Below are 15,253 nucleotides of genomic sequence, written 5' to 3' on the forward strand. Positions count from 1 at the left end.
CTAAACCCGCCCCATTGTCATCCCTAAGAATAGATAAAGACTTGAACTAAAGGTTCATCAAGAAATCATGAATCGAACCACGTGTAATATGGACCACGGACTACAACTAGGAAACTATAGCTAACAAGTTGACATGACTAAGCTAGACCACGAACTTTAACCTGGTAACTATAGCCAAGGGTCGAACACGGGTAAGCTAGACCACAGAGTTTAACCAGGTAACTGTAGCTAAGGAGTGTGATCACAAGTAAGCTAGACCAAAGACTTCGACCGGGTAACTATAGCTACGGAGCCGAACACAAGTAAGCTGGACCACGGATTTCAACCGGATAACAGTAGCTATGGGAGTGAACGGAATTAGAATTAGCGATCAACCGTACGTCATGGGGAGTACCCCCAAACTGAGTGTCATCAACGCACCACTCCAGCCTGAACCAAATTAACCCAAATCTTTGAGAAGACTCAAAAAAATCAAGAACCAAGCAATACAGGACCAATAGGAGAATAGGGCATTATGGAGGTAAGGTCACAAGTTCTGTTACTGCCTAGCTATGCTCAGACTATCAGATTCAAGTCTGCTATATCAGTCTACAGGGAGCTAACCATCCGAAATAACGTTGGAGAAACTCTAAGGCCTAACGACATTAAAATTGCGCAAGTCTAAGGCAATCACTAGTCTAAACCTATACTATGTCCCAACATACTTCCAAACATATAACCATAGGCAAATCATAAAACATAAGGCGGGACTTAATGATAAGAGCAGGAATCATGCTTACACAGTCCAACAATTTCCCAAAATAAAGCCTATGATAGAAATTCTAGGAATTTAGCATGCTTGACACCCAACCCCTCCAAACTCAAACAAATCAATATATAATTGCCTAAACAAGCTTAGACTTACAAGGGGAAAATCGTAGCCTACCTGTAGGATGACCATGCGCTCTCCAACTCATGAAATTGGAGCTTTTCCCTTCTGAGCGGCCTCCAAATGCTGCCATGCTATCAACAAATAAATCACAACGTCAATACGGTCGTTATGACACTAAAATTATCAAATTCAAAGACGGACTATTTTTGGGGTCTAAAGAGGACAATGTGGGACCTACGTCCGGAATTTTAAAATTGATCCCAAAAATAGATCCTAAATAGTACCCCAAGCTCAAGGATAAAATTACAATACAATTCGGGGCGGAAAAACAACGTAAGATGATCATGCAAAAAAATGCTCAAAATCCAAACTAAAAAAAATTAAAATGACAGCAACTTGATCAGCGATTCCTCAAAAAGTCAAACTCTCCCAATCCAAAAAAATTACACCATGATGTTCCTTGCGAAAAACCCCACAACTTATCCTCAAAAATTACTAAAACGGAGGTTATATGATCAAGATACAATCTCCAAAAATTCAGCAAAATCCCATTCCCAAAAAAGACTAAAATAGTAGATAATTTTGAAATTTTACCTCACACGACGCCTCTCCTTGAGATTCTGAGCTCACCACCGAATTTACCACGAAATTCTCTTGGATCTAGACCTTAAAATTGCCAAAATTGATTAAGAAATGAGATAGAAATTGAGTTCTAAATCTTTGAATGTGGTTGATTCTCGGTTCTGGTCTTAACTAAAAGAACAAGTAATTTCCCTTCGCGATCGCAGGAACACGTGTCGCTATCGCGACCAGCTCCCAAAAAGACCATCGCAATAGCGAGGGTCAAGTCTCGCGATTGCAAAGACTAACTGGATCAAACCCCTGTCAACTCTTTATCACGATCGCGGTGGACCCTTCGCGAACGCAATGAGGAAAGCCACCTGCACTAGATATCAGCAAAAGTTGAGTTTTTTTCAAGCTCAAGTACTCTGACGGGGTGCTCAAAATTCCGTGTATGCAAACGAAATATGCCACCCCACTAAATTTGATGTTTTGAACTCAATGGCATAGTCAAAATTTCCATATGAGGTCGTTACGACTGAAAGTAGGTCCCACACTCAAGGTCCATTTTGAGTATATTTCTACAACGGGCCTTGGGATTAAACCAAAAGCCTCGGAAAGCGAATGAAGAGTCATTATAGACCAAACTCGATATTTCAAAACTAATCGCGCTATCAGAAATTTTTATCCGAGCGCTTTTTTCAAGAATGTTGACCAAAGTCAACTATAGGCCAAATGTCAAAGGCAAAAGTGCCAAATGTTTCTAAACTCATGCTGACCATTCTATTAGCCTAATTTGGCCATTTCAGAGCTGATGGAACTGTTAGAATTCCGTTCTAAGATCATTTTCCTAAAGCTATGAACAAAGTCAATTTTTCAAGTTATAAAAGTTCCAAAATAGGAAAATGGACCTAAAACCCAAACGAACGACCAGGCGACCGAACAGTAAGTGTCAGCAAGTCATAAATGACTTAGAGTCGCTACAAGAATGCTCTAATATTTGCTTAAGGATGAGAAAACGTTTAAGTGTGAGGTGTTGATGTGAGGACAAAAATATATATTTTTAGTCATTTTTTGCCTCACACTTAGTTTTTATCCTTTTTGAGCATGGATTTTATGAATTATGCTTAATATTGTATTTTATGTGTAGAATTAAAATAACGTGAAGATAAAGAGATGTGAAGCCAAGACGAGTTAAAGATAGAAGATTATAGAAGGAAATTGATCTTAGGCATATTTATATGCCTAAAAGCCAAGTGAAACCCATATTTTGAGCTAATTTCGAGAGCAAATCCTATTTTGTTGATAATATTTGAGTCATATTTATGTTTTTGAACTAACCAATCTGATTGGGTATTTGTAGGTTGGAAATTGCATAAAATAAGCATAAAAAGGTTGAAAACGGAATTAGAGATGAAGCGGGAGCTAAAGCTAAGGACGGAACCTTGATTTCGTAAAGAACACAACTCCGTAATGGCTCCTCATCACAGAGCTGGGAAGTTAAAATTGGCACAAGAAGAAATTTCGAACCAGTTGTAATCCGTAGTGGAGTCGTGTTGTGGAGAAGGCTTTTTGGAAAAATATGCACGGACACAGCAGCTCTACATTGCAGAGCTGCGTCTTGAATTTTGGTCTCGTTTTTCCAGAACTATAAATAGACCGGCTTTTATTATTTTCAGGATTCTTTTTCGAATTCAGGAGGGATACTTCTTGGATGACTTGGGAGGCTCTTTTTAGGGTTCTTTCTTACCTCTTTTCATTACTTTAATTAGTCTATGAATTCTTCAATCCATACAAGTATTACTTTAATTCATGTATGAAATCATTAGTGGCGAAAACCCTTGTTTAGGGACTGTGGCTACGAGTGATGATTTAATATCAATTTCTTTGGATGGAGAAAGTTTATCATTTAAAGTTATTCTTATGGTCTTATTTTTACTATTTTAATGCCTGATCAATATAAGAATACATCTTTTGTCTACTCTTGAACTCGAAAAAGGAATATGGGGATAGAACGAGGAACATAAAGGAGTGTGTTCATTCTAGGTTAGAACTTGGAGTGATTCGTATCTAGGATAGAGACATACCTAGTATACCGCGTTGGTTACGAAACAATATGAGAGCCTAATGCTCCACGATTGATTTAGTCTATCCCCGCTCAACGATGTAATTAGACTGGAAATTATGATAGGCGATTAGAGGTCGAGAGATAATGATCATAAATTAACCTTGTAAATCAATAGTTTGATACCCTATAGGATTCTTAAGTAAAATATATCATACTCGAACTCATGCTATGCTGCAGCCCTAAAATTTCTCCAAGTCTTTGATAAACCTCTACTTGTAATCAAATCATGTGCTAGTTAGTTAGTTTATTTAAACTACTGAAATAGTTAGTAGAATAAATCATTCAAACTTCTTTTACGCATGTGCATTTAATTATAGTAGCAATAGAAATCATGTATTTGCTGAGCTAAATTCCTTTGGGTTCGATAATCCAGCTTGTAAGAGCCACTATATTACTTGGTTGACCACGCACACTTGCGTGTGTAATTAGAAGCAAAAGAAATCAAGCAGGCAGATTAATGGGATGAATATAATATAAAATTAATATTTACATATGTGTTCAAATTGAAGCAGTAAATTCAAATTGAAGAAGCAAAGAATGAATTTGAATTGAAACATGACTGCTGAAATGTGGCAACATATGAAGGCACGTCCAACTTGAAGAGCGACAACAACAATTGTTGAAGGCGGCTGGGCATTGGCGCACTGCAGGCGCGCCACGCCAAGGACAAAACTTTAGAAGCCCAATCCTGGCTCTATGGTGGCGCACTGCCCCAATGATGCCCCGACGAATTTTTCATATTTTAAGGATTTTGAATCCATCTAGAAAAATGGATTATTTTCCCAAACCCTATAAGTAGAAACTTAGGCTTCTTTTGGAGAGCCGTCTTATTATTTAGCGCACGAGCAAGAGAATAGAATTCACCTTTAGGTTTCTTTTCTTCTTCTTCTTCGACATTATTTCATGAAAACAATTCTATTCGAATTTGTGATTATTAAGAGTAGCTAAGAACTCTTGCTCTGGAGCTGCGACTACGAATGATTGTTGAATATTGATTCTTTGGATGAGGTTGGTTATCGTATAAATTACTTTAATTTTGTGTTTTTGAATTAGAATTTTGATGCTTGATCACCACTAAAATAAATATATTGTCTACTTTTGAACTCAGAGAGATGAATAGAGGAATAGAATGTGGAATACAAGGAGCATGATCTTTTCTTACATATCACTTGAATTAATTTGTGTTTAGGATAGAGATATACCTAAGTGTCGTGCTTGGTTACGAAACAGGATGATAACTAAATGCTAAATAGTTGATTCTATCTATCCCCGATCAATGATGTAGTTAGATGGTCAACTGGCATGGGGTAGGTGATTTGAGGTCGAGAGATCATGATCATAATATCAACTCTGTAAATTAGTAATTTGATAACCATCTGAAACCAATAGAATAAATATGACACATGAATTCTTAGTTAAGCTGCAGCCCTTGAATTGTTCCAATCATTGTAAATTAATCTTATTATTTAATTTTTGCAACTTTTAGCATATAAATATCAATTGCACTCTTTTGGCGCGCTTAGATAAATAGTTAGACTGAGTATAATTTAATAAAATAGTTAATTAACAAGTCCTTATGGGTTCGACATCCGTCTCCTAAAAAGAGCCACCTTATTACTTGCACGACCACATACACTTGCGTGTGCATCTGGACGCAACATCCACTTTAGCGGCCATACACCGCTTTAGCGATAACCGCTTTAGCCGTACTGGCTTGCACTTGGCTGCTTAAGCGTTCATTTAGCCATTTTAGTGGTGGTCAATTCAGACTTCTTATACCTTCCAGTTTCAACTTCCACATCAGTTATCTTCAGTTGTTAATTCTACAAATCTTAGTCTCATGCCAGATCATGGGTTAGCTTGTGATCACTTGTGGCTCTCAGCACCGTGTTACGATTAAGGGTAGTCTCGGATCGTGACACAAAGATATCATAATGAAACTATGAAAAAGGGGTAAAATGGTCAAAACATGACAAATCACAAAAATGCTATGAGGGTTGTTATAGTCAAGAATCCAAGAACTTAATCCAGGTTTGACTTGATTCTTCCTTCACGCGGCGGCTATTTTCATCATATTTTCAAAGCTTCCTCCATGTATGCAACTATGTTAATATTTCCATATTTTTTTCTTGTTCCATGTTCCATTAGATTATCCATAATTCTAATTTCTCAAGGAATTCTTCAATGCACTTGAAATCTGCTTTGCGCTTTGATTGATAGTCTTCTTTCAATCTATTGTGAAGGACCTATAATTCCTTTGCTTCTTGCAATGTACTCTTGTAAGCAACTCTTGCAGTAAATATGTTCATAAATTGTTTCTTCAGTAGTTCTTTGTCGTATATACTATTAGTCTTTATTTGAGAGATGCTTAATATCTAGTTTTTTCATATGCTTGTTATGTTAGTTAATCATTTGTTAATCATCAAAACTTCGTATTGTCAACCTAACTCATAGCTCTCTAGTTCATACCTCTCCCTAGACCATATCTCACTAGCTCATGTCTCTTAGCTCAACGACCAAAATGTCTTAGTGGTCCGAAATCTCCATCGTAGCTTAGCAATTGCCTTGGAAACATCACACATAGATTTACCCCCTCCAATGTTGGTAAAAATACATTCTGCCATGATACCTAATGTCAACTCCTTTCTTCCTTGTTACTCCAAAAATATCATGCAAATGTTATATGTAATTCTGTCGATCACTATTAGAAAATATGGAGTTAGCTATGAAATTTGTTGGTAATGCTCAATTGTCCATTGCTAGATAGCTCCTAGCTAATTTATTTTTTATATAATCCATCACTAATTCATAACTAAAAAGTATTAGCATAAAAAAATTGTTTAGTTATAAAATTTTGGCCGTTACTAATTTTATTTTTATTTTTATTTTTTATTTTTATGGCTAATTCATAACTAATATTTGTGTTAGTTATACATAAATAAAAAATTCTATCTCACGAAAAATTAAATAATACCAAGATCGATCAATACATATATTAGATTTTTTAATATATCCTACCAAGCACAAACCTTTATTCAATATATTATTATACATAGTATATCATGGCATTAAGAATACCAATTATTCTTATACTTACACACCTTATTCAATACTATTATACTATACAATAAATATATTATTTTTAATATAACAAATCAAACTGTGGATAAAAAATATTATAATGCCCACATGATTTGTTTTCGTTCCAAACGACCCCTTACTGTCTTACTGCTTCTTCAAGTCGAGGGGTCCAACGTTATCTCCAGTTATCCCATTGTGTTTCACGTGGCTTCCATCACATAGAGGAAAACTCCCAGATTTCCAACACCTGCACACAAAAATATCATAATTAATTTCAAAGAAGTGAAAATCTTTGCATTACTAATATACTTTGCATGTAGGACTATCTAATTAGGTATTAAACGGTCCAAAGATTAAATAGGAATATTAAAATTAAATTATTTCTAATTATAAAAAAAATTGTGTCACATAAATTGAAGCAGATAGAGTAAGAAGGAAAAAAAAAGAATTAAGATTAACCTGCAGTAAGAAGTAACAGGCTTCGAGAGTTGAGTGACATCAACAGTGTGAAGTACCAATTTTGGTACTTCATCCTTGTTAATATTTGGATTAATAGCCTCAGCACGAACCACAGTCTTACGCCCTCGCTTCGCGCTGAACGAAGATAATGAGAACCCACCTTGAATAATTATGCTAGTAATTGATGCCATTGATCTCAATTTTACTATACTCAATCACAATGTTAAGTGTAAATATATAGAGAGAGAAATGAACGTGTGGGGAGCACATCCCTCTCTTTGTTTTTACAAGATTTTAAGAAAAGTTTTACTCACACTAAACTTCTATCATTTCCATGACCTCTTTTACATGCCGGCCCACGTTGTCTTATTTTTCTGTCTTAAATCTTTTACTACAATTTAGGGATTTAATTATAGGAAAAATTATCAAACTACACACCTTTTATTACCATATTTTCTAAAAGTCTCAACCTTTTAAGTAATTTACCAAAATCTCTTATTTTCAGTTTGCCCCTTCATCTTCCGGATACATAACTAAAAAACATTCTCTCTCCTCTAAACCCTTTTCTCTCGTTCTCTCTCCATTTTCAAGATTCAAAAATTTAAGAAATTCACTGAGTATATCCCTAATTTCTTGCCTAAAATCACTCACACGAATTAGAGGTTACAATCTATCATCTCCTTTTGATTCTCCACTGCATTCTCTCTCTATTTTCATAGCTTTTAGTTATCGAAGGGTTCAAGGAATTCTTGTTTCACCGGATTTTGATTCATCTTGGAAAGGTTACGACGAGGTTAGATCCAAACATTGCAACGATCCAGGAGTGATGGATAAGCTACGTGCGAAATTGATGTCGAAATCTCCAGTTCAACATGCACCCAAAGAAGTAGACAAGAAGATTGAAGGGGTTACAACACGCCCTAATCTCCCAAAGGTATGAGTTCATCTAAGATGTGTTTTTTTTAAATGTTGTTTTTTCTGAAGATTCACTGCTTCTGATACATCGTATTTTTGTATCGAATTCTCATGTATCAAGCTTTACTGCTTCGGATACATCATGTTTATGTATCAGATTCTCATGTATCAAGCTTTACTGCTTCTGATACATCTAGTTTATGTATCAGATTCGTATGTATCAAGCTTTACTGGTTCTGATACATCTTGTTTATGTATCAGATTCCCATGTATCAAGCTTTAATGCTTCTGATACATCCTATTTATGTATCAAATTCAAGTTATATTTAAATCATTTATATGTCAATTTTATTTTTTTAAAAGTTGTGTATTTCTTTTTTTGCAAGGATTGTGGTATTTTCCTGGCTATTTTTGCTGAATATCTTAGTGATGGAATTTCTATTCCATCTACTACACTACATGCCGAATTCTTCTGTTCAAGATATGTCTCACTATTATGGAATTATGGTTGTCGAAAGGCCAAGGATGATTATGTTAGCGAAAACGATGATCCAAAAAACCCTAAGAGAGATTTCATCTCTCCTAGTCAAGGAGAACCAATGGACGTCAAGAATTTTTTTTTAATTTAGTAGTAGTATAATGTACAATTATGTTTTTGCACCAATAGTAAATATTTTTTTTGGCTATTCAACAATTTAGCAGACTTTTAAGTTTTTCTCATGTATCAACCTCGAATATAGTATGAAAGTCTATGTATCATATTCTCATATATCAAACTTGACTGCTTCTGATAAATCTTGTTTATGTATCAGATTATCATTTATCAAGCCTTGCTTCTTCTGATACATCTTGTTTTTGTATCATATTCTCATGTATCAAACTTGTTTGCTTCTGATACATCTTGTTTATGTATCAAATTCTCATGTATCATTCTTTAATGCTTCTGATACATATTGTTTATGTATCAGAATCTCATGTATCAAGCTTTAGTGCTTCTGATACATCTTGTTTATGTATCAGATTCTCATGTATCAAGATGTAATAATTCTAATACATCTTATTTATGTATCAGATTCTCATGTATCAAGCTTTACTGCTTCTGATACATCTAGTTTATGTATCAGATTCTCATGTATCAAGATTTAATGATTCTGATACATCTTATTTTTGTAACAGATTCTCATGTATCAAGCTTTAATATTTTTGATACATCTTGTTGATTTGAAATCTTGGAAGCAATTACAAAGTTGATCAACAACAACATAACCCCATGTTTGCCTCTACGTGGAACGATCATTGCCTCAGGTGATCTTGTTATGTTGTCCTACATTGCTGGTTTGCTCACTGGTAGGCCTAATTCCAAGACTATTGGACCCAATGGTGAGAATCTTAATGTTGAGGAAGCGTTCCGCATTGCTGGAGTTATAAGTGGATTTTTTGAGTTGCAGCCTAAGGAAGGACTTGCACTGGTGAATGGTACAGCAGTTGGTTATGGTATGGCATTAATGATCCTATTTGAGTCCAATATTCTTGCTGTTATGTCTGAAGTTTTGTCAACGAGCGATTCGCTTGATAAAAATTAAATTTTGGATTAAATTTTTTGTTCGCAGTTATGCTCTGTTTTTTGAGTTTTTCTTTCTCTTCATAACTGTTATATTTTTTTAAGGATTATTTTCCTAAATTAGCACGGTAATTGATTGAAACAACCAATCATAACTTAAATTATGTTACTATCCATAAATAAATCAACAACATTAATTATTATACACCCAAAATGTGATGTATCAAAAGAACCACTAATGTATCAGAAATCTGGGAAAAATCAGAGAAATTAGGTAATTCAAGAAAAATGAGGGATAAGTTGTAATTGAGTTTTTTCACTATGGGATTTAGGTAAAGTATACTTAATTATATTCAAGCACGTCTTACCAAAAAACAAAGAATGTATTGTTTTTCTTTTTTCAAATTTTTTAGTCCAACTTTTTATATGATATGTTTTTAGACCACAAGATCAAAGGAACTAGACTAACTTTAAGGAACTAATCTAACAATTTAATCTTATCTATAAGATGAGATTAGTTGACTTTTTCAAATAAATTCAAAAATTTAAACTTAAAATACTAACAAACTGATAACCTTAGGTTTATCTCAATACACCCCCCTCAAGTTAGGTGTGGTGCAACAACACCTAACTTGGATAAACATCGAAGAAAGGCAGGTTTGGATAGTGACTTGGTTAGAGTGTATGCAACTTGATCCATGGAAGGAAGATATTTGACAGTCACTTTGCCGGAGTTCATAGTGTTGCGAAGATAATGAAAATCCACTGCAATGTACTTCATCTTAGTGTGAAAAACTAGATATTTGCCAAGATATGACACACCAACGTTATCACAGAAAATACTTGGCATTTTGAAGATATGGTATCGTAATTCATCCAATAGGTTTTGAACTCATGTAAACTTAGAGAGTGCATTGACCACCGATTTGTATTCAGCTTTTGTGGATGACCGAGCAACTGATTGTTGCTTCCTAGAGGACTAAGATATGGGATTTGGTCCAAAGAAGAGCATATGATTCAATGTTGAGATTTTATCACTTGGATTGCCTTCCCAGTCAGCATCAACATACATATACAAATTCCTATCAGCATGATGATGAATTTCCAAACATGATGTTGTTGTTGACTTGAGGTAGAGCAGAACCCTTTTGTTTGTCGTTCAATATTCCAAACTTGGAGAATGCAGAATAATTTGTTACTGCAAATGAGATGTCAGTACGCGTGAATGATAAGTATTGCAACTTACCTAAAGTATGTCGATATAGGGTTGCATTAGGAGGGAGTGACATCACTTGCTCTGGAGGTGAGCTGGAACACATCGGTGTGGCAACCCCTTTGTAGTCTATCATATTTGTATCCGATAGAATTTCAAGAATATATCGAGATTGATATAGGATAATCCCATTGGGAGCATGCTTAATTTCTATTCCCAAGAAATAATTAAGTTCACCAAGATTATTTAGGAGGAACTTGTTAGCCAAAGAGTTGATGACCTGCGCAACTAAGTTTGGATGGTTCCCAGTAATGAGAATATCATCCACATACACCAAAATGTAATGGTAATAGCCAAGGATTTAAAAATGAACAGTGAGGCATCTTATAAAGACTTAACAAATCCAATAGTATTAAAATAAGTCATAGAGCCTCATACTAGGCACGCGATACTTGTTTTAGGCCATAAATGGCCTTTTTAAAGTGGCATACATGATCTAGAAAATCAAAATTAACATAGCCTTTGGGATGAGCCATGAATACCTCCTCTCGTAAGTTATTTTCTAAGAATGCATTCTTCACATCAAGTTGGTGAATCTTCTGGTTGTTTTGGACAATAATGGACAATATAATTCTAATGGTGGTTGACTTGACTACTGAACTAAAGATTTTATGAAAGTTCAGTCCCGGACATTACGTAAAACCTTTGTGACACTAGACGTGCCTTATGCCTATCAATGGAATCATCAGCTTTCCATTTAATGCGAAACAACCATTTACAGTCAACAACATTTTTCATCGACTCCCAAGGAACTAATTCCCAAGTTTGGTTTCTCATTAGTGCTTCATATTCTAAATTCATGGATTTCTTCTATTCGATGGGCTTACCAACATGCTTAGGTATTTGGTGTGGGGAGAGTGAGCCAAGAAGTTGAATCGTTGTTTTGATTTGAAAATATTATTTTTGGACCTTATGATCACACTAGTGGTGGAGGAGTAGAGGTTCATTGGTGGTTAGAGGGTTGTGTGGTTGCTGGTTTGATATTGTGAAGGGGATTTGAGTGAGTGATGGAGTAAAAGTGACGTTTGAAGGATTATTATATAGAAGAGGAGAAGAGGACGAGATAGGGAGAATACCTGATTGATGGAGATATGCTGGTAGTTGGCCTTCCGCCATGGACTCTTGATTATTAAGAGATGAGTGCAAATCTTGTGGATAACTAGAAGGAGATTAAATGGATAAGGAAATGGGTATAGACAGTAGAAGAGTTGGAACAAGGTTGGAGTCCAAAGTCTACTAATTTTTTGAAGTCTATTCTGAATGGGGCTCTATTATTGCTCAGTTTAATTTAGAAAATTTATTTTTTAACTGTGAGAACATTGTGGTAAATGGAAAAATAGTTTCACAAGATTGTACATCATGATTAACAAACATTTTTGAGTTTACTAAATCGAAACATAGTTGTACATGGTAAATAATCGAAACTCCTAAAATATACGCAAGGCGTGGATCTAGATTGAAATTTATTTTAAGTATATGGTTTGAGTCATGGATAACATAGACAACCAAAAACTTTTATCGACGAGTATTTTGGTAGTTCGCCAAATAATTTTTGACAAAGGGACTCATTATTAAGGCCAGGAGTAGAAACACTATTTATTAGATAGACAACATGGTGACAAGTAAATAACCACAATTCAGGTGATAGAGAGGCTTCATTGAGAAGAGTTCTAGTTGTTTCAATGTCGAGACCCAATTTAAGATCGTGACCAGCACTAAGGAGGAGAATCCCAAAGCAAACCTTACCAAAATTCTATAGAAAATAGGGCAGAGTTTCCTCTGTTTTTTGGTTCTATCCAAATTTTACCTTTCTCAAATATCCATGACACAACTAACAACCTCTTCACAATAAGCCACAATATCCATCAACAATCTAGTAGCAACGCAATAATACCAATTTATCTTCAAAATAAAAGAAAGTCTAAATTTAATCACATGACTTCAATACGAATGAATAATCTTGTCTCTAATAGAGAAAGGACAAATGGAGCGACTCTAAGAGTTGTACAAGAAAAGAAACTGAAAAACTCAATAAATTTCTTGCCACGCGAAGCAATGCGGGCTCACCAGATACTATAAATCCACGCTCTCTAGTTAACAAAATCCTTGCCAATGCCACTTGAGTTCTCTGTAAAAACATTTAGCGGGGGGTGAGACGCTAGATCAGTGAGTAATAACACTTAACCACAACTGTTTTAATGAGGGACAAGTCAGAAAATATCTTAGTATGATGATCAAAATCATGAAATAACTGTCTTTTTAGAAAAATGATAACAATACCAAATCTCATCTATCTCATGTAAACAAAATCAATATCATAAGCATATGGTAATAAACTCAGTAAAACACTTTTATATCAAATCTTATAATTGGGAGGTTTCCAAGAATGATTCATGTAATCGGTGTGGCCCCTCATAAAGAAGTCAAATATTCATAACAGTAGATCCATACTCGAGGGATATCGGTAACGATATACTAGTTCTACCTTCCCACTAGTGAGGGATATATCGGTAATATGTAAATACAAGGTGCACCAAGTCTAACGAACCCGCCGTTAGCTAAGGGATCCATCAAAGTCTACTCCCACTTATACTTTTCTTTATAACTAGTAAAAGCATTTTTTAAATATTACGAGACATTCAAGTTCTTATCAATTCACATTATTTAAAACTTAAACCATGAAAAATAAAACATATATAGATAGATAGATAGATAGATAGATAGATAGATAGATAGATAGATAGATAATTACTTTCGTGTAAATAGCAAATTTTTCCATAATGGTAAATCATATTTCAATTAACAACAAACAAGTCTTATATAAGTGAGAGTATCTCACATAACAATTTCTGTAACACCCCAAAATTTTTTGCCAAGACCTGATCCATTCTTCATATGCATATGGACTCGAACTCAATGAATTATAATTATATATATGAGTTAGGATCAATTACTAAATACTTAAAGTATATTATTTGTGGTTTAGAGTCATAAGGGATCTCTAACACCAAGCCAAGTACAAAGAATTTCTATCGGCTAAGTTTTCGTATGAGTCCATTTAAGGTTCAACTTCAAAGAACCATATCTCCTAGAATATAACTAATTAAGTGTCCTATGACCTATAAAATTAAAGTTTCTTGAGTCTTCTTTCCAACCACACCAAAATTGTATTTTTTGGAGTTCGGAGTAAAAAGTTTTGTCTAGTTAAACAGAAGGGTACACGACCAGTCCGCGTCGCGGACTTGGCCAATTTTGATTCAAGTTAAAATTTTAAAAAAACTGAACTATGGGGGGAAAACTCCATGACGTAGACTTGTTCCACGCTAGTTCAAATTTCTGCCTATTTTCAATTTTTGTGAGGGTCTTTTTAGTCTTTTCCCCACCTTTCCCAACCTAACCCACTACAATTTGGGACAAAATCCTCCCTTTATCAGCTCCTAAAGAGGTATTCATCTCATTCACCTTAGAATCTTTGAGAGAAGAGACTAGAAAGTAGAAGAAGAGCTTAGATTCAAGATCTACAAATTAGATCCTTGATTTTCGGTGAGATAATCTTCATTCCAGGTATGTAAGGCTACTCCTAACATGGATTGAGTTCATCCTCGTTCCCTACATCGTTATTGTGTTAAGGTTATTGAACTTCAAGGTTCCATTAGTTGATTTCTTGAGTTATCTATAATTTCTATTTAGTTTTTGTATATATAAATTTATATGTATTGATGATGTCCTTGGGTTGAGTATTTGAGGTACACATTCATGTCTTCATTCACATGAACCCAAATTGAAATTTCATTTTTGTTATACTATGGAGTGATGAAGTTTTTAAATCATGATTTTTGAAGTTTTTAAATGAGAAAGAGTTGAGTTTGAAGAGTTCCATAACTACCATTCTGAGTATGAAAGAGTTGAAAATTTATATATGTTCTTTTAAAACTTATATTTGAGAATGAGTTGAGTTGGACAAGTTTTTAAATTTTGTTATTTTTAACATGTAAATAATTATTTGAGATGGAGTTTTAGAAAGTTATGAATGAGTTTTAGAAATCTCTTAATTATTATTTTCAAACATTAGTATGTTGAGTATAAACGAGTTGAGCATTATTACATTATAACATCTATTTTGAGATTGAGTTGAGAAGATAAAATTATATTTTAAATGCATTCATTGAGTTAAGATTGTATCCATTTTAAAGACGAGAAGAGTTGAGAAGAGTTGAATTTTGAGCTAAGTCCAAGAGATACTAAACGATTATTGTGAGTATTTTACTCACTTTATGTATATGAGCATAATAGAGTATTTTGGGAGTATTATTGAGCACTGATATAGGGTGAGCCCATAAACTACATAGCCAGTGTAGGATAGAGGTTATGCCTCTAAGTCCCAAAATGAAGGACTTGATTGAT

The 15,253-nt window shown here is 34.6% G+C and overlaps 2 protein-coding genes across 2 annotated transcripts; one reads left to right on the forward strand and one right to left on the reverse strand.

Moving 5' to 3' along the window:
• Positions 1-6,584: 6,584 nt before the first annotated feature.
• LOC129877750 (CDGSH iron-sulfur domain-containing protein NEET-like) lies at positions 6,585-7,428 on the reverse strand. The gene is made up of 2 exons (XM_055953278.1): positions 7,101-7,428; positions 6,585-6,888 (listed from the first exon to the last, which is right to left on the reverse strand). The coding sequence occupies exons 1-2, from the start codon at positions 7,289-7,291 to the stop codon at positions 6,786-6,788; spliced, it is 294 nt and encodes a 97-aa protein (XP_055809253.1). The 5' UTR covers positions 7,292-7,428; the 3' UTR covers positions 6,585-6,785.
• Positions 7,429-9,235: 1,807 nt separating this feature from the next.
• LOC129875805 (phenylalanine ammonia-lyase-like) lies at positions 9,236-9,598 on the forward strand (the record flags this gene model as incomplete). Its single annotated transcript, XM_055951040.1, has 1 exon — positions 9,236-9,598. A coding segment is annotated over one exon (363 nt), but the record flags the coding sequence as incomplete, so codon positions are not given.
• Positions 9,599-15,253: the final 5,655 nt, after the last annotated feature.

Source organism: Solanum dulcamara, chromosome 12 (genome assembly GCF_947179165.1).
Source record: "Solanum dulcamara chromosome 12, daSolDulc1.2, whole genome shotgun sequence".
Taxonomy (NCBI): Eukaryota; Viridiplantae; Streptophyta; class Magnoliopsida; order Solanales; family Solanaceae; genus Solanum; species Solanum dulcamara.

What these genes read in the sequence shown, in the direction of transcription:
- LOC129877750 (XM_055953278.1), bottom strand. Translation starts at nt 7,291, where the DNA reads ATGGCATCAATTACTAGCATAATTATTCAAGGTGGGTTCTCATTATCT. An exon ending in CCTGTTACTTCTTACTGCAG is followed by an intron (nt 6,889 to 7,100) that starts GTTAATCTTAAT and finishes TTTTGTGTGCAG; the next exon opens with GTGTTGGAAATCTGGGAGTT.